At 40.0% G+C, this 25757-nt stretch overlaps 1 protein-coding gene across 5 annotated transcripts in view; it reads left to right on the plus strand.

The window, feature by feature from the left end:
• The window catches only part of UTRN (utrophin), a 591543-nt gene that overhangs the window by 271307 nt on the left and 294479 nt on the right, over positions 1 to 25757 (plus strand). For all 5 annotated transcript variants that reach the window (XM_062186881.1, XM_062186876.1, XM_062186879.1 and 2 more), the window contains exons 44-49: positions 3935 to 4070; positions 5205 to 5354; positions 8431 to 8506; positions 17590 to 17804; positions 19750 to 19867; positions 24493 to 24698. In XM_062186881.1, the coding sequence (XP_062042865.1) occupies positions 3935 to 4070; positions 5205 to 5354; positions 8431 to 8506; positions 17590 to 17804; positions 19750 to 19867; positions 24493 to 24698 (901 nt within the window). The remainder of the gene's footprint in view (positions 1 to 3934; positions 4071 to 5204; positions 5355 to 8430; positions 8507 to 17589; positions 17805 to 19749; positions 19868 to 24492; positions 24699 to 25757) is intronic.

The following is a 25757-nucleotide window of genomic DNA, read 5'->3' on the forward strand; positions in this document are numbered from 1 at the left end:
AGAATTTATTCTGCAAGCATGCTATTGCTTATTATTGCCAGTGATTAATTGATTGATTTGATCAATATTTATGGCACCTATTCTTAGCACTAGACTAGCAGTATGACTAAGATGCTCAATTGCTGAAGAAGAAAATGTTTAAAGGAAAAAATGTTATTAGTGTGACTGAAGAAATCAATGAGAATATACACTTTTGTTAAAGAAGTAGGCATAATGGGATTTAGAATTTAACCATTACCTGAGAGGATACTACAGCTGAATTTTCTGGAATTTGCAGCAATTTTCCATGCATTCCTTCTGGGGAGGTCTGTCTAGGGAAATGATGCAGATAAGGTAAAGATGGTAGGCATGAGTAGCCATCTACAAAGAATAGATGGAGAGAAGGGCTCAGAGAACCAGGGACAGGATGCTGAGGTCTCATGGGATCTTATGTTTCATGCTCATGAATTTTCACACAGAGCACTTCAGGCTTAGACAATCCGTTTCCAAGGCCTTCCTGAGGGAAGACAGGTACTCCTGCAGATTGTTAAAGGGACTTCTTTGAGTGTGGCCATTATTGCTACTGAAACCAACAAAGGGACACTGATATGAGGATACTTCAACAGATTCCTTGAAAATTGAAATTAAAAAATAGTTTGGAGCAAAAAATTTTGAAATCCATGCATAAGGTCTTCAAAAAGTTGATGGAACATACATGTTATGAAAATCTGTGCATGCATTTCAATTTCTTTAAGAATTATTTTATTTATTGAAAGACAGAGTTGCAGAGACAGGTAGAGCCAGAAAGAGGTCTTCTATTCTGCTGGTTCACTCTCCAAATGACCACAACGGCCAGAGGAGTGAAAAAGACTAATGGATCTCTTCCACTACATCCTGTATTTTGACTAAAGCAAATTTGTTTTCATCAATTCATATTAAACTGCACTTCAGGTTTGTAGCCTATCTTAAATTGGGGACACCTGGCACTTCAAGAGCTTATATGTGTACTGTAATATAAGTCACTGAAAATTATCACATAGTTAAATTTTTTTAAAGGTCAATTTATTTTTTTAAAGATTTATTTATTGGCCGGCGCCGCAGCTCAATAGGCTAATCCTCTACCTTGCGGCTCCAGCACACCAGGTTCTAGTCCCGGTTGGGGCGCTGGATTCTGTCCCGGTTGCCCCTCTTCTAGGCCAGCTCTCTGCTGTGGCCCGGGGAGTGCAGTGGAGGATGGCCCAAGTGCTTGGGCCCTGCACCCCATGGGAGACCAGGAGAAGCACCTGGCTCCTGGCTTCGGATCAGCGCTGTGCGCTGGCCGCGGCGGCCATTGGAGGGTGAACCAACGGCAAAAAGGAAGACCTTTCTCTCTGTCTCTCTCTCTGACTGTCCACTCTGTCTGTCAAAAATTAAATATATATATATATATATTTATTTATTTATTTTTGACAGGCAGAGTTAGACAGTGAGAGACCTCCTACTTGAACCATTACCTTTTACCTCCCAGGGTTCATATTAGCAATGGCTGGCACGCTGCGCCAATCCGGACTCAGTTGCTTCCTCCTGGTCTCCCATGCGGGTGCAAGGCCCAAACACTTGGGCCATTCTCCATTGCCTTCCCAGGCCACAGCAGAGAGCTGGACTGGGAGAGGAGCAACCGCGACAGAACCAGTGCTCCAACCGGGACTAGAACCCAGGGTGCCAGCGCCACAGGTGGCACAGGCTAATCACAGGATTAGCCGAGTGAGCCGCGGTGCCAGCATAAAGGTTAATTTATTTATTTGAAAGTCAGAGTTACACACAGAGAGAAGGAGAGAGAGAGAGAGGTCTCTTCCATCTACTGATTCATTCCCAGCTATGGCCAGAGAGATGCGCAGATCTGAAGCAAGGAGCCAGGAGCTTACTCTGGGTCTCCCACATGGTTGCAGGGGCCCAAGGACTTGGGCCATCTTCTACTGCTTTCCCAGGCCACAGCAGAGAGCTGGATTGGAAGAGGAGCAGTCAGGACTAGAACCGATGCCCATATGGGGTGCTGGTGCTGCAGGCGGTGGCTTGTTTTTCTATTGAATGCCTTTGTGGTCAAATATTTGTATAGTTCAACAACTTATGGTGTTATTCCTGAATGAAAATTTTTTTATATACTGTTTGAGCAGGAATTTGTAATTTGTTTTAAATGTTAGGGGAACATTTAAAATGTTGATTATATTTAGCTAGCTTGCAGATGAAAATTTTGGATGACTCAAATATGTCTTTTGGAATCACTTGATAATGTTTGTTTCCTTCATAGTTCTAATTTTGAAAAACTAAACTAGTCATGATTATGACATTAGAAATTTAAATTCTAACTTTTTTGGGAAAAAGGCCTATTTTAGGTGTTCCTATGGTTGTTTAATTAAATAACTATCAACACAGAGGGTGGAGGATACCTATTATAGTATCAGAAATCCTAACTATTGGTTAACTATTGCTTCAGTGTTGTTGTTTTTTTTTTTAATCTGAAGCAGTGTTCTCTTCTGATGGATACTTAAAACTTGAGATTTTTGTAGTGATTTTCTTTGTTTTTTAAACTTACAATATTCTTCACATATTGACTCTCTTTTATTTGTATAAGTAAACTTATATTTTATTATGTGTTATACCATTATTTTAGGCCCTTGTAATTAAAAATGAAAAGCCATAGTCATAAAAAAGTAAATTCTTATTAGGTATGACAGACTGTAATTCACTAAAAATTTGCATTCAGTGTTTAAACCACCAGCTAATTACAACAAACATAAAAATAATACTGCCTTACTCTTAATAGCTTTCAAGTTCTTTTATAAAAATACATAATCTTTTTTGTCATATGAGTTTTAATCATATTCTCAACTTCCAACAGATGGTTTTTATTCTTATAAATGTTATCCTTAAAACATTTAAAAGATCTAATTAAGGCAGTTTATTTTATTCGTCTGAATGTTTTTCTTGCATCCTTTAAAACTATTGCTTTGTTTTTTCTAGGTCTCTTTATATTCAAATATAATAACTATTTTAATGAACTAGCTAAATTTACATTTTTCTTTTGTAACACTTGTAAAAATGTTCCAGTTCTCAGGATCTTGCCTTATTCTTATTCTTTATACTCTATGAATAGAGTAATAGTTGCCACCAATGTGAATAATATGTTATATAATGATGCCTTTCTATCTCCATGGAGTACTCAAGGCGAAATATGTGTTTTTCTTATTATTTTAGATAAAGATGTTTCTCATGATTTCTTTGAAAAATTCTATTTTGCAGCATAGTGGTATCTAACTTTAAAAAATCTTCTGTATTAAGTTTCTATACAACTTTTCATGATGAGAGAAAGCAGTATCCTTTAGTTTGAATGTTCTTGAATTTAATTACAGGGAAACTTGTTCTTATTGAATAACTTTGAGTATTACAAGATGTACATATGACTATTAACATTCATTTAAAAATACATATTACAAAAAAAATTTAAAAATAGTCCTGACATGGCATAGTTTATAAAGCTGCTGCCTGCAATGCTGGCACCACAAAAGGGTGCCCGTTTGAGACCCAGCCGCTCCACTTCCAATCTAGCTCCCTGCTAATGGCCTGGGAAAAGCAACAGAAAATGTCTAGAGTACTTGGGTACCAGGTACCTATGTAGGAGACCTGGAGAAAGCTCTTGGCTCCTGGATTCAGCCTGGCCCAGCCCTGGCTGTTGCAACCATCTGAGGAGTGAACCAGCAGATGGAAGATCTCTGTGTCTGTCTCTCCATCTCTCTTTCTCTGTAACTCTGCCTTTCAAATAAATAAATACATCTTTGAAATAAATCTTTCAAAATGTATATTAAGATAATTATTAGAATTTGTTTTTTGAGGGTGATATTTAAGATATCCAATGCAAATATGTAGTGTTCTGCCTAAATAGGAAGATTTTTCAGAATTTTTAAATTTTTTTCTTCAGATTAAAAGGAGAAAGTAAGCAGGTGATAGAATACAGGAAAAGGCTAGATGAACTTGGCTGTTGGCTAAGAAAGGCTGAGAATGCTGTGCAAAAGACATCAACTGCTGAGCTGGAAGCAAACCTGCAAGAATTAACAGTAAGTGTTTTGTTTGTCTCTGTCTTTTCCAATGCCTTTTGCTGCGTGGACATGACACTTAATGAATGACTGAAGAAGAAAAGAGGAAGAAACTGTACTTTGTGGTAAATGTGGTGAACTTGAAAGAACAACTCTAACTTTGCTCTTTCAGAGGTACAGCTGGACAAACCACCGCAGTGTCCCTGTTAGACCGAAGGATTGCAGCCTATTTTAAGCTGACTTTAACATTTTAGGGTATGACAGGGCAATGAGGCATGGCTTTTTGCTTTCAGATGTGAAGAATAATTAGTGATTACTGTCTATAAGATGAAAAACTCTGACTTGCAGTCATGATTGTATTAATCAAATTTTCTTTTTTGATTTGCAACCAACAAGAACTTTTTATAGTTACATATGTATATAATAAATACAAGTATATAAGTATGTATAGATATGCACCTATTTTAAATATCCTTAAAATTTTATGTTCCTTTTTATATCTATATTTTATGCTAAGAAATTAAGCGACTTGTTGCAGAACAATAAGCATAACATGCTCATATTTTTATTTAAAAATAGTGTGTGAATGTGTGTATACCCACAGCATGCATGAAAGGGTACTTAACAATTTGATAAAGAGATTTTGTCTATAAAGGAATAAGACTGAGGCATTTGGGGAAAAAGCTAAAAATACTAAAAAACATATAGCAAGCTTTTACTAAGTTTTCTAAATGTGACAATTTCTAACCAACTTGTTCCCATTTACACCTAAAATTTCACTAATTTTCTCAGAATGTCATTTTTGTAAAGAATTTGGAGAGCATGCAAAGGGCAGGTTAGTATATTAACATGGGGTAACAAGGTAGAGTTAAGAACAGAATGTCAAATTGGCAATGTAAATAGGATATAACGTGACCCTGTTATGAGATAGAAAGCATGTGTTTGCGTGTGTGCGTAGAAATGGACACTGGTGTGGGTTCATTACTATCATTTGCAGCTTAATATGAGTTCAAGTTTCTTAAAAGTTTATTTTCCATTAAGAAATTAACAATCCACATTTAGAAAGAGGCTTTCCCAACAGATTTCTAACAAAGTTCTTGAACTTTCACCTTTGTAGCAATCTTCTAACTATACTTGTTTTCTCCTTCTCTTTAGGACTTAACCCAAGAGATAGAAGTACAAGCTGAAAAGCTCAAATTGCTGAATAGAACTGAATTGGAAATGCTTTCAGATAAAAGTCTGAGTTTACATGAAAGAGATAAAATTTCGGAAAGCTTAAGAAGTGTAAATATGATGTGGAATAAGGTGGGCATACAAGTTACCATTTCTTGTATGTATTGATGTCAAATTAGCAGGATCATGTAAATGTTTTACTTTTAAGTATATCCATATATGGGTATATTTTATTAATGCTTATAAATATGCATAATCTTGTTATTTGTCACAGATAGTAGCAAGGAATATTTTCCTTTTACATGGAATTCTTTGGCCTAGGCCATTTATATGTTATCAATATATACTAAATTAAATATTGAATATATTCTAGTATTAGGCAATAAAATATCAGTCCATTAGATTCAGAAAATGAAGACCTTGATAAAGCTTCCTTGAAATAGATATTGTGTTTGACTTTTCACACATGTAAGCTTATTTTTAACAGTTGTACTCATTCAGTATATATATGTACTTGGTCCCAGTAGAATATAATGGCATGTGAGTATAAATATGAGTAAGATGGGGTCCTTTCCTTGAAATCATTACTTTTTTGCAATTGAAATAGTTAAAGGTAGATGATATCATCAATTTCTTACATAGTATATCAAAATATGAGTTCTGTGTAGGCCACCATTTTTGTAATTGTCAAATAACATATATTTGGTGGAAGAAGATACAAGAAAACTTACAAAGACAAAAGATCTCAAATTATTCCAACTCCTACAATAAGAAATACTGTGTAGTACACTGAATGGATAAGACTCTGTCACTGGTTTGGACGTACCCTGGTTTCAGTCATTTTTCTCTTTTTTTGATCCTCTTACAATGACTGCCATTCCCCTACATTTAGTGATGCAGGTACTGTGCTGATACAGCCTGCCTGATTGAGAGTTACTGCCTTGATGAATCACTGGTGCTCTCCCATCTGTATCTCTGGCTGGATCTCTTCTCATACCCTACACTTTCTACTTGAATACACAATGGCCTACTCATCATCTCAACCTGATGTCTGATAGGCTTCTCGAACTAACATACGTGATTCAGCGTCTGATATCTACCTACCCTCTGCATATCTTCTACCTCAGCTAATGGCAATTTTATATCCTTACTACTGCTTAGGTCAGAAATCGTGAAGTCAGTCTTTTGGTATATGAATAGTATCTCAAAAAGAAACAAAACAGGAAAACAAAAATCAATATCTTGCAGTCACCATCATTAGCTTCTCCTTCAAAATACAGCCTACTTGATGAATGGTTTAGGGAATGGCTAGATGGCTGTATACAAAGGAAAAGTGGCAAAATGTTGACAGTTGTAGAAGCTGGGGGCACACTGTGTTTCCTATACAATTCTTTCAGCTTTTCCTAGGTAAAAACGCATTATGAATTGGAGTGTGTCTTGCTATACAATTCCTACTACCTTGTTTCAAGCCACTGTCATCTCTTGTTTTCTTTACTACAGAGGTCTCTTCACTGGTCTCTGCTGCTTCCTCCTATGCTCTTTGTCAGTCTCTTCTCAATAAGGCAGTCAAAATGACTTGTTGAAATGTTATTCAGTTCAAGTAACTCCTGTGAGAAAGTTTCCTCTAAAGGCATTCCATCTCAGAATAAGGACCAAAGTCCTTACTGCTAACCTCTAAGACTCTTGGTCTGACTTCCTGTACTATGGATTTATTTGCAATTATCTGCTGCTCTCTCATGCGTACACTCCTCTCCAGACGTCCTGGCCCTCATGTCATGTGCCAGACTCAGTCTTTCCATGTTCAGTCAGAGCATACATGTTTATTTCACATGATGAATGTCAATGATGCAGTGTTCCATTTAGGAGCACTGTGGCAGACAATGCTTTGGCTTCCTTTGTTTGAGGACTTTACACTGATTTTAATCTATTCCACTGTGGTGATTTATAAATGTGTATGATCAAACATTGTTGTGCAGAAAATCTTTGGCAAATATACTTTAGAAAATATGAATCTGGGTAATTTCATTCATCCATTCATTCATTTACTTTAGGGTTTTTTCTTACTCCCACATTATTCCAGGTACCATTTTAACAAATAGGTACACAGCAGAGTATGACTATCCATGGAATAGCCTTAGGTGAGACAGGTAGACAAGCAATGATAGCATGGAGGTATCCAGGGAATCAAAGATGACAGACCTCCCTTACTTTGGAGAAGGACTGTGGAAGTTTTGTGGAGATCACAACTAGGCCAATTTATGATGGAGGAAGAGGTATTGATCTGGTGAAGAGTTTTGCAAAGGGGTATTGTAGAGAGGAAACAGCTAGAGAAGGGGTTGAGAGGAGGCTGAGAATGGGCATTGTGCAACTGGGGCCTGGAAGTTGTTCAGCAAGAATAGGAGACTGAAAGCTGTTTGCAGACACCAGAACCTGGAGCCTTCATCATGCATCACCAGGGATTTGAGCTTCAGCTTGAGAATAGTTCACCATTTAGAGAGCAGCTATTGATGAGTTTAAGCTGAAGAAAGTTATATTACTAAAATGACACTTTAGTCTCACTGTAGCAATGGATGGAGTGATGGTAAGAATTGATACAGAAAGATAAACTAGAGTTTTGGAAGAAGTTTATGAAGAGGGTGCTGGGGAAGATGAGGTGATGAATTCCAGTGTGGCCACTTGTGAGTATCCAGGTGACAGAGAGAGCTTAGCGGAAGATAAGTTTTGGGAAATCTCTAGTCTCTCAGAACTCCAAATGGTAAATGAAACCACGGGAAACTAGGACTCAGAAAGACTCCAAGGTCAAGGGGGTGAAGACAAAAACAAAACCAAAACCAAAAAGAACAACAACCTGCTCTGTGGAATGCTGGTGTTTCATTGATGGCTAGAGGAGAATGAGCTGCTGAAGGAAGCTTAGAAGAGCCATTCAGAGTAGTGGGAAGGAAATCAGGATTGGAGAGCTTTAATGAAGTTCAAGGGAAGGGGAGGGGGAGGATAGTCAGGGCAGCTAAGGACTGGAGTTCTTGAGACCGATGCCAGTGGACTGGGGGCTTGAGCAAGACTGCAGTGTTTAGTGAAGGTGGAAGCAGAGCTTAGGTGTGAAGGGGAGGCAAGTGGGTGCACTGTCATTTAAAACAACACGTGTCCTTCTGAAAATATACTCATCTTTATATAATATTATTCTCTTTCTATTTGGTCTGATGCTTCACAGATATGCAGAGAATTGCCTACTACCCTGAAGGAACGCATCCAAGAGCCCTGTTCTGTTTCACAGACAAAGATTGCTGGTAAGGTATAGTTTATTCTTTAACAAAAATTTTTATAAACATAGATACATTTTGTAATAGGACTATCACATAAGAATTTTTAAAATATTTATTTATTTATTTGAAAGACAGAGTTACAGAGAGGCAGAGGCAGAGAGAGAGCGAGCGAAGTCTTCCATCTGCTGGTTCACTCCCCCAATGGCTGCAATGGCCAGAGCTGGGCTGAATCTGAAAGCAGGAGCTAGGAGTTTCTTCTGGGTCTCCCACATGGGTGCAGGGGCCCAAGGACTTGGGCCATCTTCTACTGCTTTCTCAGGTCATAGCAAAGAGTTGGATCAGAGGTGGAGCAGCTGGGACGGCGCCCACATGGGATGCAGGCACTGCAGGCAGTGGCTTCACCGGCTATGCCGCAGTGCCAGCCCTTCACGTAGAATTTAAAAAAAACCTTAAACATCATGCAATTGTGGCTTATTATTCTACTTTTGTTTACTTGAAATAATGTCATCTTTAAATTATTTACTTATTTTATTTGAAAGACATAAAGAGATAGCGAGACACAGACTAAGAGATCTTCCATCTGTTGGTTCTTGCCCTTAAAGCCTGCAATAGCCAAGGCTGGGCCAGACCAAAGCCAGGAGTTGGGAACTCAGTCCAGTAGTTCTACGTGGTGACAGGCACCCAAGCACTTGAGCCATTGCCTGCTGCCTTCCGGGGTGTGCATTAACAAGAAATTAGAATTGGGAGCAAAACTGAGACTTGAATCCAAGCCTTCTGACATGTGATGTGGGGGTCCCAAGAGGCATCGTAATCACTGCACCAAAACCTTGGCCCAGAACATCTTTAAACCTTGGACTTCATTGACTTCCCTGTGTGGGCAAGGCCTTTGTTCTCCTAGTAGATAAGTCTTGCCTTTTCCTGGGCTAAGCATGATGCCTGGGCACCACAGGTCCTGCTGAAGGAAGGGGGAGAACCTAGATGGGAAAATTGGATCCTGGGTTTTCTGGATCCACAAAGCATTTCAGGAAATCAGCTCTATCCCACTATGTTAACCAGTCCTTGGCATGTGTAAAGAGACTCTGCTCATGCCAGAAAAAAAGGGTTAGATGTCCTTGGAAGCAGGTGACAGGTGGCCATTTTGATTTCTGCATCCTAGAGAAACTATGTACTGACAAATGGTGCTCACTTAGATGTGGGGAAAGAAGAGTTTGTCTTCTCACCAGGGTGTCTAGAGTAGACCACAGGCTACCGAGCCCCAGTCCTGTCATCGCTGCTTTGCTGGCAGTCAGCAACCTTGCTCTGCTCTTCTGTTAAGTCACGCAGCAAAACTTGAAAGTGTTGCCCCTCACTTGGCACTCTGCAAGCTGCAACTGCTGCTTCCTCTCCCTCGTCAGTTTTCCAGCTTCCTCCGCCTCATCTCCATCCCTGGCCACCTCACTCTTCTGCCTCCTCATTTACTTCTTCCACTATTTCTTCTTTATCCTTTTTAAAAAGGAAATTTCCTTTAAAAGTTGTTTATTTTTCATTTTATTTGAAACACACACACATACACACACATAGAAGGAGAGAAATACAGGGAGGGGATAGATAGATGAGTGGGGGGGGAGAGAATGAATGAATGTCTCTTCCTTTTCTTGGTTCATTCCCCAAATGCCTGCAATGGTTGGGACTGGGCCATGCTGAAGCCAGGAGCCAGAAACTTCATCCCAGTCTCCCATGTAGACGCAGGGACCCAAACACTTGGGCCATCTTCCACTGCTTTACCTGACACGTTAACAGGGAGACACAGATTGGACGTGGAGCATCCAGGACATGAACCAGTGCCCATATGGGATGCTAGCATTACAGGTGGCAGTGTAACCCCTATGCTCCAATGTTGGCCCCAGGATTTCACCCTTTTGTCACTGAATAGTATTTCATTGTGCTTATTTACCACGTCTTCTGATTTTCTTGATTAGTATCAAAACAATAGACACAAGTTCAACTCCATAGCCATAGGTAAAGGTGTTGATATATTTTATAACAAAGCATTGGGTTATGTATTTTTTAAAAAATCATTTATTTATTTGAACAGTAGAGTTACAGAATGAGGGAAAGAGATTTTCCATCTGCTGGTTTGCTTCCCAAAATGGTCACGATGGCCAGAGCTAGGACAAGCTGAAGCCAGGAGCTGCTTCTGAGTTTCCTACATGGGTGGCAGGGGCCCAAATACATGGGCCATCTTCTATTGATATTCCCAGGCCATTAGCTGGGAGCTGGATCAGAAATGAAGTAGCCAGGTCATGAACCAGCGTCCATATGGGATGTTGGCATCACAAGCGGCAGCTTTACCCCTATAGCACAATGCCAGCCTCGATTTATCCTTTTTTTTTTTTTTTTTTTTTTTTTGGACAGGCAGAGTTAGACAAAGAGAGAGAGACAGAAAGGTCTTCCTTTTCTGTTGGTTCACCCCCCAAATGGCTGCTATGACCGGCACGCTGCAGCTGGCGCGCTGTGTCGATCCGAACCCAGGAGCCAGAAGCTCCTCCTGGTCTCCCATGCGGGTGCAGGGGCCCAAGCACTTGGGCCATCCTCCACTGCCTTCCCGGGCCACAGCAGAGAGCTGGCCTGGAAGAGGGGCAACTGGGATAGAATCCAGCGCCCCATCTGGGACTAGAACCTGGGGTGCCGGCGCCACAGGTGGAGGATTAGCCAAGTGAGCCACGGCACCAGCCCTGATTTGTCTTTTTAAATATCATCATGGCGAAGGAGCAAGAGAAATCTGAATCTGTGTTTAGAAGTGCACAAGTGCAGAAAAACTGACAGTAAAACTGTACCTTCCTTCAGGTGGGCAGTCCATTTTAACAGTTGTCACCCCTGGGACAGTTAGGAGTGCTGAAACTAATCTCAGTATCACTTTCTCTCTTCCTACACAATGTTTTAATTCCATCTTTTTCTCTTTTAAAATTATATTTAAAAAATTAGTCATTTTAGAGTGAACAATTCAAAGGCACTTGGTACATTCATAACACTGTGTACCTACCACCTCTATCAGGTTCCAAACTATTTCCATCACTCCGAAGTAAAGCGTCTTACTCATTAAGCAGATTCTTCCCATTCCCTCCTGCACCCAGTGTGTGGCAGTCCCCCATCTGCATTCTCTGTCTGTGGATGGAGCTGTTCTGGATATCTCAGGATAATGGCATGCTTTAAGAATTCTTTCAACATCACCTTTTACCTCCCAGGGTTCACATTAGCAACAGGCTGGAATGAGAAGCAAAGATGGGATTCCAACCTAGGCACTCTAATATGGGATGAAGGCATTCAAGTGGCCAAACACTTTGCCAAACACCCACCTCTAGTATCATATATATATATAGTTTGACAGGCAGAGTTAGACAGTGAGAGAGAGATAGAGAGAAAGGTCTTCCTTTTTCCGTTGGTTCACCCCCCAATGGTCACTATGGCCGGCGTGCTGTGCCGATCTGAAGCCAGGAGCCAGGTGCTTCTTCCTGGTCTCCTATGTGGGTGCAGGGCCCAAGCACTTGGGCCATCCTCCACTGCCTTCCCGGGCCACAACAGAGAGCTGGACTGGAAGAGGAGCAACCAGGACAGAACCCGGCGCCCCGACTGGGACTAGAACCTGGGGTGCTGGTGCTGCAGGTGGAGGATTATCCAAGTGAGCTGCGGCGCTGGCCCTAGTATCATATTTTTAAGGTTCATCCATGCCAGCTTTTTGCTGACTGTACTCATTTGAAAGCTATTACTATGCATTCCAAGTGGACACTCCAAACTGAAAACTAGCATTTTCTCCTGTGTATTCTTTACTACGTATCTCTTAACTAATGACCTTATTTTACTTTTTTCAACTATTTATTTATTTGTTTGAAAGTCAGTTACAGAAAGGGAGACACACACACACACACACACAGAGAGAGAGAGAGAGAGAGAGAGAGAGAGAGAGAGAGAGAGAGAGATCTTCCATCTGCTGGTTCATCCCCCAGATGGCCACAATGCCCGGAGCTGTGCCGATCCAAAGCCAGGAGCCAGTAGCTTCTTCTGGGTCTCCCACACAGGTGCAGGGACCCAAGCACTTGGGCCATCTTCTACTGCTTTCCCAGGCTATAGCACAGAGCTGGATTGGAAGTGGAGCAGCCGGGACTCAAACTGTTGCCCATATGGGATGCCAGCACTGCAGGCGGCAGCTTTACCCATTACTCCACAGCACTGGCCCCCCACTTGTGCTTTGATCGCATCTTCTCTTGGCTCTGCACTTATCCTGTTTCTTATCAACTGGATCATCCTCACTGACATATGCTTTGATACACATAGCTCTAGTTTATTCATTTCAACTGTTTTGTAGTATTCATTGCATGGTTATCCTATAATCCTAGAGCTCTCTTTAGCTGTAGTCAGGAGTCCCAAAGCTGTAGACAGATTTTGAACTCTGGATGTTTAGTCAGTTCTTAGGTCAGTAAACTTGGAATCATCCTCAGCTCTTGTCCAGATTCCGTATGCCATTCCTAAGCAAGCACTTGCCTGGTCTGGAACTTCCTCATCTTTTGTCTAGACTATTGGAATATTCTAGCTCATCATTCTGATCCTGTTTTTTTTTTTTTCCTGATTCTATTCTTGCTGTCCTTTACCTGTATAGTCCCTTCTTCTGATGGCAACATTATGTCATTCATTTGCCCACAGTCTTTTAATCATTTCTGCCCATTTAGATGTGTTACATCTTTCCATGGTCCAGAAGATCCTGTGTGATCTGTCTGTGCCTGTGTCTCTGATCACCTTTCTAATTACTTTCCCTTTGTTCATTCTACTTTAAACCCCTCATCTTTTTGCTGTTGCATACATGCCAAGAACATTTTCATTTTCTGGAACTTATGCCTGCTGTTACTTCTGTTATGTCCAAAAATGTTCCTCCTTCAGCTATTCGTGTGTTTCACACACTTACTTTTTTCAGTTCTTACTCAAATATCCCTTCCTGCATACCATATCTCAAACACACACTGTCTCTCTTTTTTTGAACTGATTTCACTTCATAGCTTGTGTCAGTGTTCCCTGCCAGAATGCAAGCTCCACGAGGACAGGACTTTGTCTCGCATACGCCCATACCTGCAGCATCTAGAACATGCCTCTCCCGTGGTAACTTCTCAGTGGGTATTCAGTGTCGCATACGCCCATACCTGCAGCATCTAGAACATGCCTCTCCCATGGTAACTTCTCAGTGGGTATTCAGTGAACCAAACTACAAAGAAAGCTACAGTGCAGAGTGGGCATTGCGATGTGTGAAGTTCATACCTAGTGGCAAGATCACCGAGTCCTAGGACATGGGAGCCTTCTAGTTTGCTAACTACTGCTACAGAACTTTCTAGACTACTTGTTCCAGTTCAGACTCTTGCCAGTGTGGGTAAGGTTTTTTGTAGTTCTGTTATGACCAGCATCTCAATATTTTGTGCTCAGGATTGTTTGCACTTTTAAAAATTAATGTGTGTTATATTTGTCATTTTTTACATAATTAGAAATTTCAAGATTATTTGTGTAATTAATTTGTTTAAAAATACCAATAATAAAGTCATTATGTTGGCAAAAATAATGTATTTCTATAACATTAACATAAGAGCCATATTTTCCAAACCGAAAAGGTAGAAAGGAGTCATTGCTTTACAGTTTTTAAAATCTCTTAAATGTCTAGCTTAACAGAAGGCAACTGGATTCTCATATATACCTTTGCATTTGGTCTTTTGTGATAGCACATGTGAAACACCACTGTGATATGTCAGATAAAACACCACTGTGCATGTAGGACTCCAAATAGATATGAAAAAGCAACTAGCTTTTTGCGATGGTGACTCTTTATATAGGCATTATGACCCTTAGAAGAGTCTTTAGAAACCAGAGCTTCCAAATATTACATTGACAACATATGTTCTGGGTATATAGATAGTAATACATTTATATATTCTTTTTCAAAATAAGATTTATTTATTTTGAAAGTTAGAATTACAGACAGAGAAAGAGAAAGAGAGAGAGAGACACACACAGAGAGAGAGAGAGAGAGAGAGAGATCGATCTTCTATCTGCTGGTTCACTCCCCAGTTGGCTACAATGGCCAGCTAGCAATGGGCCAGACCAAAGCCAAGAGCCAGGAGCTTTATCCAAGTCTCCCAGGGGCCCAATACTTGGGCCATTTCTGCTGCTTTTCTGAGGGCACTAGCAGAGAGCTGAATTGGGAGTGGAATAGCTGGGATATGAACAGGCATCTGTACGGGATGCTGGCGTACAGGAGGTGGCTTTACTTGGTATGCCACAATGTCGACCCCAGCAATTCATTTTAATTTGTACTTCTTCAGTTACCAATGAGGTAATATTTTTTCATCTTCATATTTATGGTCTTTCTTGTTTCCTGTTTTATAGGTTGTTGATTTTTGAAATTTTAAAAGAAGTATTTTGGTTACAGTTCTTTTTCTGGAATGTACATTATAAATATTGACTCTCTGGGTCATTTAAAGGCTTTAAAATGGTTATTTATCATTTTTTAACAATTCTCAAATTCTTTTATGCTTTGTTTCAGAGCTCCTACAATTCTATGGAGTCAGAAACATATTTCATATTTTTAGCTAGCACTTTTGGTTTTTATATTCATATCCTTAATGTATCGAGAATTAATTTTCCTATGATACAGAAGAGGTCACAATCTGTCCTGTCATTTTCCCATTCCAGCTGTGGGTTCCACTCTACCTGTATCATGTATTGAACAGTAAATTCTTTCTCATTCGTATGTAAAGTCATTGCCAAAGTCAGATATCTCTGCCGTGTATGCACTGTGGTTCTTTCATTGGTCTTTGGATATCTGGTTCCTCATTCACTGAATTAATAATTAGCTAAGCACTACAACTAAATAGTGGTAAAATATGTGTTTGCACATTGAAATGAATATTGTTGGTATAGATGTTCTTCAGTTCCACATTGTGGAAGCAATTTGTTGATGAGTATTAAACACATTCATGTTTTTTTCATATTTTTCAATCTCATATTACCTATCCCTCATCCAGAATTTTTTTCTTTTACTCATTTTGGTCTATTTCTCTTCTATATTAATGTTACAACCAAAAATTTGAATCTACTGTTTTGTCAAGCTACAGGCAAACAGATTGGTATTTTGATTGGAATTAAAACGAATTTTCAGTCTGAGTATATGTTTTAGAAAATTGTCTCATCTTACACATCATAAACTGCAATAGGCTCTGGCTTGGTTTAATAATTAGTGTAACTATTCCTAGTGTCAAAACAACAATCAACCTCAATCAACCTCCCATGATTAGAAAGCACAAAAACAAAAACTGAAAACCAAAAACAAAGTAAAAATAAAAATAGAGAGCAAGGAAACATTTCTCAAATCTTAGAAGAAGACAAGTGTTCCTCACTGTAAAAGACCTGGGAAAATAGTCCTCTACAAGAGATTTATGGATTTAATCATGTTAGGCTTGTTCATTTGTTCAAAAAGAACAACCACATCTTAAAGAAATTCCTCAGATAGAAGCGTTCTTCTTGACAACACGGCACGGATTCATATTTCCTAGCGAAAGAGTTCATGTAAATTTTAGGGAAATAGATAAAAAAAACCTTGATAGTTATTTATTATACCACATTTCTTTAGCAAGTTTGAAAAATATTAATCTTATTAATAATAAAAAACTAAATGATTATAATAGTAAAATATGTGTCTGTTCATTGAGATGAATAATGTTGGTGTAGATATTCTTCAGTTCCACATGCTGGAAGCAATGTGACAGTGAGTATTAAATGCATACACTTTTTTTCTGACCCAGTATTTCAGTTTTGAGAAATTTGTACTAAGGTGGTGATCAGAAATGTGCAAAGTACTCTGAGAGAAAATTCCTTGGGGCTGGCATTGTGGCTCAGTGGGCTTTCAGCACTAGCGTCCCGTATCAGAGTGTGAGTTCGAGTCCCTGCTACTCTGCTTCCTATTTGGCTCCCTGCAAAATCTCCTGGGAACACAGTGGAAAAATGGCTCAAATACATAGGTCTCTGAAATTTACAGGGGAGACTCAGATGAAGCTCCTGGCTCCTGACTTAGGCCTGGACCAGTCCTGCCCATTAAGGCCATTTTGTTTTTTAAAGATTTTATTTATTATTTGAGAGGTAGAGTTATAGACAGTGAGAGAGACAGAGAGAAAGTCTTCCTTCCTTTGGTTCACTCCCCAAATGGCTGCAATGGCTGGAGCTGCGCCTATCCAAAGCCAGGAGCCAGGTGCTTCTTAGACCCTGGTCTCCCATGCAGGGACCCGAGCACTTGGGCCATCTTCTACTGCTTTTCTAGGCGACAGCAGAGAGCTGGATTAGAAGAGGAGCAGTCAGGATGAGAACCAATGCCCATATGGGGTGCTGGTGCTGCAGGAAGAAGATTAACCTAATGTGTCACGGCGCCGGCCCCAATTAAGGCCATTTAATGAGTGAACCAGCAGATGGAAAATCTCTGTTTCTCTCTCTCCTCCCCCCTTTCTCCCTCTCTCTCTCTCTGCCATCCTCTCTTCTCCTGTTTGTCTCTCCCCCATTTTTCATCTGTCTCCGTGTCTCCTTTTCTCTCACTGTTAATTCTGCATTGCAAATAAATCATTTTTTAAAAAGCTATTTCTGGAAAGGTGATTTTGAACAACATTTCAGGAACAATGAAAGAAAAGGGCTAAATAAAAGTGAATATATTTGTAGATCATTTCATACTTATTCAGAATTACATTAAGAATGAGATGTGCTGATATTATAAAGTCAAATAAAAAATGAAAAATTATAATTAAAGGAAAAATATCTTGACAAAATATAATGATGCCAGTAATTTTCTGATGGTTTATTATTTATTCCTTCTAGACATTTAATGTTGCCTTGAAACATTGTGAGAATGTTTAGTTTTCTTTGGGAATCACAAGACATAGGTATTGTAGTCAATGCCCATGGCCACTTCATTACGAAAACATAAAAACCTTTTATAATATTTTTACTTAGGCTTACTTGTACTTAAATTCACATGCACATGCCACCATTACATCACCATAATCTAAGTGTCCTGCTGATTTGTTTCTGTTTTGCCACATTTTTTATTTCAGCACATCCTAGTGTCCAAAAGGTGGTGCTAGTTTCATCTGCATCAGATGTTCCTCTTCAGTCTCATCGTACTTCCGACATTTCAGTTCCTGCTGATCTGGATAAAACCATAACAGAACTAGCCGACTGGCTGATGTTGATCGACCAGATGCTGAAGTCCAACATCGTCACAGTCGGGGATGTCACAGAGATCAATAAGACCGTTTCTCGAATGAAAGTAGGTGTCTTGGGTAAAGGCTTGTCCTGGAGCTACCACAACACTGGGGTAGACAAGATCTGTTTGGGTCTGCTTTGTTTATCCTTAACGTTGGAAGAAGGAGGTTTAAAAAATTCTAAGTGTTTTATTATCTCACTCACTTCTTTAGTAACCTTGAAAGGTAGGTCAGGTACTGTTTTCATCTCCATATTACATAAGGCAAGGCACTGAGTACAAGTAGTTGGACCGGTTGCACTGGCATGGTGGAATCTAATAAAAGCCACTGGGCAGCTGCAAGCCCCTGTTAAGGAGCCCAGACTGAGGAAGGGGATTATATACCTCTGCAGTGACGGAAGCCAGACTGTGTGGCATTTTGATATATAGGGATAAAGTGAATGACATTCCTTGTATAGAGAGCAGTAAATAAAGACAAGGAGGGAGTCAGTCATGAGGGACATCAGGGTCAACGTTTGTGCAACAAAGGATAGTTGGGAGTAAGACAGGAAACACAGCTCAAGTTCACCTTGTGAGGGAGCTTGTAGATAGTACAAAGCCTGTGGACTTTGATCCTGTCTGACATTGGCATGCATCATTTTTCCCCATTTCTTTTTCTTTTCCAAATTGTGGCTGGCAACTGATGATAACAATGCCCAGCTTTAGTCAGAAGAGTAGGATGGATTGGAGGCAAGAGAGGCTTCAAGCAAGGAAAAGACCCCTTCTGCGAGACTGCAATGCTGCTGTTGCAATTAGCAGAAATAAGGGGTAGAAGAAATGGAGTGTGAAGAGGTTTGAGTGATTGGGTTGCAGGTCTGTTGTGTTGAGGGGTTCTTAGGCTGTTTAGAAGGAAGAGATCAGCATTTATGGAAATATGCTTTGGGTTTTGGGATTGGGAGTTGGGAGTAATCCATTGAGAAGTGCTATTTACGCTGTAGGAGTAACTGAAGACTACAAAATCATTGCATTCTTCTAGAGGAAGGACCAGAAGAGTCTTTTACCCCAATGTTTGTGCTCATTATAAATTATGTTTCCTAATCCTTATGGCTCCTTATTAATAATATACTTAGCATACTCTGCTATCCTGAAATCATTAACTTTTCTCCCACTTTTTATCAGTACTAACAGATGCACACTATGTGGAGAAATAATTTTTTTATGGTTTATTTATTTATTTAAAAGAACAGCAGAGAGAGGGGGACAGAAAGAGACAGGGATCTTGTATCTGCTTGTTTATTCCCCAAGTGGCTGCAACAGCCAGAGCTGGATCAGGCTGAAGCCATGAGCTTAGAACTCCACCCAGGTATCCCATGTGGTTGTCAAGGGCCCTGCTCCATGGACCATCCCCCACTACCTTCCCACACACCTCGACAGGAAGCTGGATTGGAATTGGAGTAGCCTGGACTCACGTGGTACTCAAAATGGGATCCTGGTGATTCAAGCAGCAACCTAACCTGCTGAGATGCAGTGCCGGCCCCCAGATCATTGTTTTTTTATGTCTAGGATGATTTAACTTGCACCTATTCCAAAGAGCACTTTTCCAATATGCTATATCTTAGCCATAAAGGACACATTAGTTTGTATTCATATCTGATGTTGAATAGATATACAAGGCATTGGCAGCAGCAATAACAGCAGTAATTGCTGATGTTTTCAGAGAATTTTTCAGTTCTCCAAGGGATTTAAAAAAATCCTTCAGACTTGATGTGACTAAACTATTAATATCTTATTATTTCCTTTTGTGAAAACTAAGACACAGAGAAATCATGTGCCTTGCCTGGGGGCCTGGGTGATAAGTTAAAAGCCAAGATCTGAACCCAGTTTTGACTCCAAACCATGTGCTGTTTCTCTGCCATGTCTTTGGTGCTTTTCCATACCTTAGGAGAGGAAAACAACAGCAGTGACTACTATGCTTTGTTAGTATTCTAATCACGTGGCATTAACCTATCATCATAATCATTTCTCCTAATAGATCACAAAGGCTGACTTAGAGCAGCGCCATCCTCAGCTCGATTATGTTTTTACATTGGCACAGAATTTAAAAAATAAAGCCTCCAGTTCGGATGTGAGAACAGCAATCACAGAAAAATGTAAGTCTAAAAACAATTATGTATCCTTGTCTACTTTCCCTAAAAATGGTCGATCCCTGTCCTCCTCTCTCTCTGTAACTCTGCCTTTTAAATAAATAAATAAATGCATTTTAAAAAGGACTATTCCAATTTGTTATTTGATACTTTATTTATAAGCAATATGGCTTTATTTTTATGACCATTGTCACAATTCTTTTCTGAATTCTTTAGAGTATTAATATTAGTTTTATGTCGTGAGTTACACATTGGATTATTTTTCCAGATAAGATTTTTTCAAAAGCATTAGAAAAGCAAAACTTAGAGAAACCTTTAAGAATGAAAATCCATCTGTGCATTATACTTTACTCACAGAAAACCAGCTCTTACTATACACTTCAGCATATTTCCTCAGGATTCATTCTGAAAATACTACTTGAGCAACTACTATGAGGATACTCCATGCAGTTTGTGGAAAAGTGGAATTAAAAGTTAAGTTTATTTTGGTGCAAAAATGTTGAAATCCATGCATGGATTTTTCATAATACTATTTTCATGACCTTTTTGAAGACTTCCATATGCATGGATTTCAAAAAATTTTTGGCACCAAAATAAATTATTATCTTGTAGTTCCATTTTCCATGGAAGTTGAAATTCCCTTGTATATGCATTATGGCTGGCATTGATTTTGGGGATAGTTCAGCAAAAAACAAAATAAAACAATATAAAAAATAAGCATACAAAATAGTAGCAAGGGTCTGTAGTTCGAGTTTGCATTCTATCTCAAAATCACCTTATATCTGCATGGCAGGCACTTCACAGCCTGCATTCCCAAGAAGGATGTGTTGCACTCTCACACTCTGCAGTTATCATGCCCTCTCTCACAATAGCCCTTGCCTCCTCTCTTAATGATTTGGTACTACACACACACACATACACACACATATTCTTTAAAACTTGCTGACATTTCCTAGTCTTTTACCTTTACTTGTGTTATTTTTTTCATTTTGACCTTTTCTCCCCAGGTAAAATTCTACTCAGCAGCTAAAATGTCACCCTTTTGTGAAGTCTTCCTGCCCCCTTCTTGTCCCTGATGGACTGTATTTTGCTACCTCTAGTTCCTGCTGTGGGCTTTCCCCCCATAGCTTCATTGCAATTCTTATGGCTACTTTAATTCTCCTATCCTCTCTCCCACCCTGTTATCAATAGATCATGAATATTTACCTTTGTAATCCTTGAGCCTCCTACAGGGCCCAGTACAAACTAGGTACCTAATAAATTTTTGTGGCAGCATGTAAACCGGAAGAATACAGTCTAATCTTTATCTAGGGAAGAGAGTCAGCTTTTGCTCCTATAAAATGTGAGTTTTGATTTCAAAATCAATGTGGTAGCCTCAAGGTTATTGTAGGAGATGAGTTAGCAAAGAATTTTTGGTATCTGACAATGTTGACTTATTTTTACTAAATAAGACAGTATTTCCTCTTCCAGTCCAGCTCTCTGCTGTGGCCCGGGAGGGCAGTGGAGGATGGCCCAGGTCCTTGGGTCCTGCACCCCATGGGAGACCAGGAGGAGACACCTGGCTTCTGGCTTCAGATCGGTGTAGCTTTGGCCATTGCGGCCATTTGGGGAGTGAACCAACAGAGGGAAGACCTTTCTCTCTGTGTGTCTCTCTCTCTCCACTGTCTGTAACTCTACCTGTCAAATAAATAAATAAAAATCTTTAAAAGAAAAAAAAAAGAGTTTCCTTCTTTCTCCCTGCTTAATCAGTTGGTTCATCAACTGGCTTGTTATGAAAGCCTAGGTCAGTCCCATTTACCCTCACATTGCAGGCGCACTCCTGTGCTTTGATTTCACCGAACTACCTGCAAGCCCATCTCTGGTTTGCCTTTTTTACCATCTGATGTTTTTCTCCGTCACCTTTATTTTCTTAGAAGATTTATTTTATTTATTTGACAGGCAGAATGGCAGAGAGAGAGAGAGAGAAACAGAGAGAGAGAGAGATCTTCTAGCTGCCGATTCACTTCCTGAGTGGTCAGGGGTGGTCCAAGTTGAAAGCAAGGAGCCCAGAAAGCCATTCGGATCTCCCACATAGGTGCCAGGGGCCAAGCACCTGGGTCATCCTCTGCTGCTTTCCCAGGCACATTAGCGGGGAGCTGGCTTGTAAGCAGAGCTTCTGGGACTTGACCAGCACCCTGATAAGAGATGCCAGCATCATAAACAACTGCCTAACACACTGTGCTGCAACATTTTCCTTCTCCTATATACCTTCTGTCTCTCATCTAATGCCCTCTCTTTGTGTGTGTGTGTGTGTGTGTGTGTAAATAGAGAGTACCTTGTCTTCATCACTATGCTTGATATGAAAACCCTGCTGGCTGAAATGTAGAACCTATAGTAACCTGTTTTTTTAGCACTTACAGTGGATAGGATAATTTGCTTATTTTCATGGTATATCTGATAGTTTTACTGCTTCATGTCTTTCATTTTACTTGTTCAATATTTAGATTCTATTAGTCATAGAATTGGTTATAAGTGTTTTATGTAACTTTTTAACTGACAAGTTGATCATTATGATAGATTTTTCCTCTGTTTCCTTAAGTTAAAAACTTAAGCAATTTATTTAAACTGCTAAGCAAGCAGATTATCTTTACTGGACACATTTTTAGAATTATGACAGATAAGTATAACTTATTGCTTTCTGAATGATCTTAAGTTGATAGTTGTTATGGCCAGCTATAACCCTATATTAGCCCCAGAAGTTTACCATAATGTCCCATTATAACACAGCTGGATATTACTTTGTAGTTAAATTTTTCTTGGGCCTGGTACTTGACTATAGCCCTTCAGTCTGTCTGCTATCTAAGGCATCTTTAGCAGTCTTTTTGTAACCTTTGACCTATTTATTATCAGTGAGTTATAGATATTTAAAGCTATTATTTCCTGCTTCTTCCTTTCAAGATCTTTAACTGCCTCTGAAGTAATCAAATGTTTAAATTTCCTTAGAGCTGTCTTTCTTTCTTTTTTTTTTTTTGACAGGCAGAGTGGATAGTGAGAGAGAGAGACAGAGAGAAAGGTCTTCCTTTTTGCCGTTGGTTCATCCTCCAATGGCCGCTGCGGCCGGCGCATTGCGCTGATCTGAAGCCAGGAGCCAGGTGCTTCTCCTGGTCTCCCATGCGGGTGCAGGGCCCAAGCACTTGGGCCATCCTCCACTGCCTTCCCGGACCATAGCAGAGAGCTGGCCTGGAAGAGGGGCAACTGGGATAGAATCCAGCGCCCGAACCGGGACTAGAACCCGGTGTGCCAGCGCCGCAAGGCGGAGGATTAGCCTGTTAAGCCACAGCGCCGGCATGAGCTGTCTTTCTTTAACTCCAGGCGAGAGAGAGAGAGAGAGAGAGAAAGAGAGAAGGAGAGAGTAGTGGAGAGATAGGGACAGGATGGGAGAATGAGAAGAAAGAGGAATCATAAGAAACAACCATAAACAAGAAGAAGGCGGAGAGTCACCATGGAGTTTTTATGATGAAGAGCTCCTGGGAACACAGACTTGAAGCTGCTTTCCTTTTAGTGTTTCTCTTGAACTTGCACACATAAAAATTCTTTTATAGTGTTTTCATGCTGTGAAACAAGAAAACTATCCTTAAACAGTTTGTTGTCTTTTAAAATCCAGTCTACCTTAGAGAATCTCCTTTGATGCCAACAAAGAACTCTCTGTCTTCAAGTCCTACTACATAGTACTTTTACACCCTCGCTTCAAATAGGGAAGTATTTTCTTTGCAATTTTTCTCCTAGTTGATTTATTATAGTGAATATTTTTATTGTAAGGTGTTTTAGTGCATTCCAAGTAAAGTTTAATCCAGTATTTTCCCTCAAAAATGGTTTCCTCAAAAAAAGGGATGTGCTTTTGGTCTATTCGGTGGTTATGACACCAGTTATGATGACCACATCCCATTTCAGAAAGCCTGGGTTTTTCACCTGACCTGGCTCCAGATTCCAGCTTCCTACTAATGAAGACCCTTAAAGACAGCATTGATGGCTCAAGTAATTGGACTTCTGCCATCTGAATCAAGTACCCGGCTCCTAGCTTTGGCATCAGCTAGAGGCCACTGCAGGCATTTGGGTGGGTGGATCAGCAGATAGAGCTCTCTTTCTTTCAAATAAATAATTAATTTTAAAAACAGAGTAATTTCAGAAGCATATCATGTGTTGTGTGGCAGATGTGTGTTAAAATTCATTTGAGGGCCTGGCTCTGTGGTGTAGCAGGTGAAGCCACTACCTGCTACCCAGCATCCATTATGGGTACCGATTCCTGTCCTGGCTGCTCCACTTCCGATCCAGCTCCCTGATAGTGGCATGGGAAAAGCAACGGAGGTTGGGCCTGATACTGGGGCCCCTGCCACCCACGTGGGACACGCAAATGAAGCTCCTAGCTCCTGGCTTTGGCCTGGCTCAGCCCTGCCCCTTGTGGCCACTTGGGGAGCGAAACAGCAGACAGAAGACCTCTCTGTGTCTCCCTTTCTATAACGCTGACTTCCAAATAAATATAATCTTAAAAAAAATCATTTTGACATGTGTTGATCAACTTTAGCTGCATGATGAAATTTGGATCAGGTGCTTTCCTGTTAGTGACTTGGGGCTTGTTTTGGTAATGCCCCCAGTGGAGAAGGTGCAGAACCAGTGGGACAGCACGCAGCATGGTGTGGAGCTGAGACAGCAGCAGCTTGAAGACATGGCTGTTGACAGCCTCCGCTGGGACGACCACAGAGAGGAGACTGAGGAGCTGATGAGAAAGTGTGAGGCCCGATTCTACATGCTCCAGCAAGCCCGGCGGGACCCCCTTGTCAAGCAGATTTCTGATAATCAAGTAAGACCCACTTGATAGTTTTGGTGGTATCGTTTTGTTGGGTGCACTCCCCCCCCCCCCCGCCCCCATTGGTTGACTGCAATTCTTAGGACTCTGTCATGATGTTTTATACATTTCTTAGAATACATGTTGAGACTTACTGGAAGATTTTGATCAGGAAGCTTCTTGAAAACTTTCTGGAGATATTAATAAATAGAAATGTGTGCGTGTGTGTCTTGGATGTATAGCTCATTCACTCTTTGTAAATGGAACACATTGGTGAACCAACCACTAGAAAGAGAACATTTTCAGGACTTTCGTTTCTTCCCTTGACTTTCTTGAAGACTTTTATTTCTAAAAATTTCTGAGACTTTCATTTGCTGGTTACTGCCGTGAACAACTGATATAATAAGTAAGCTTAGTCTCTTTTAATGCCTTTGCAACCAAACTTTTGTCAATATCATAATAGCAGGTGCCCATTTTGTGAACTTTCTGTTTTAGAATTGATAATGTTGAACACCTATTGGATTTTTAAAGTGCTTTTAAAAATTCTTTCTACAATCATAGAAGCTATTCTTGAGCTGGAGATTGTGGTTGTAAGATTATATTTTGGCTTAACATTTATTTGTCCTTGAGATAGTCTAAAAGGAAAGTGTACATTTGTGAAGAATATTACAAAGAAGATGCAGGAAACAAAATCTAAAGCTTGGAAATGCGCATTTTTATCCCTCACAAGTGTAGGCCTCCCATGATTACAATGTCAAAAACAAGGGGCCAGCTGTCCTGGTTTCTGGATCATTCTCTGTGTTGATGATATGCTGATTGTATCACTTGACTCAAAGTAATAGCAAATCCTGTGAACTTATAGTTAGAGGAATACAATTAAATACTGTATTACTGTTTTAGTCATCATATTTAGAATATTCTTTAAAAATCATCAATGAGGTTCTTCTGAAACATTAGAGTAGATTTTATATATTTATGTACTTTTTTTACCAGATGCAAAATTATGCAAAATTATTATTATGGGATCGTTCAATTGTCACTTAGATTTCACAGAGAGTATCTTGATGCAGACAC

Source organism: Lepus europaeus, chromosome 3, assembly GCF_033115175.1.
Source record: "Lepus europaeus isolate LE1 chromosome 3, mLepTim1.pri, whole genome shotgun sequence".
NCBI lineage: Eukaryota > Metazoa > Chordata > Mammalia > Lagomorpha > Leporidae > Lepus > Lepus europaeus.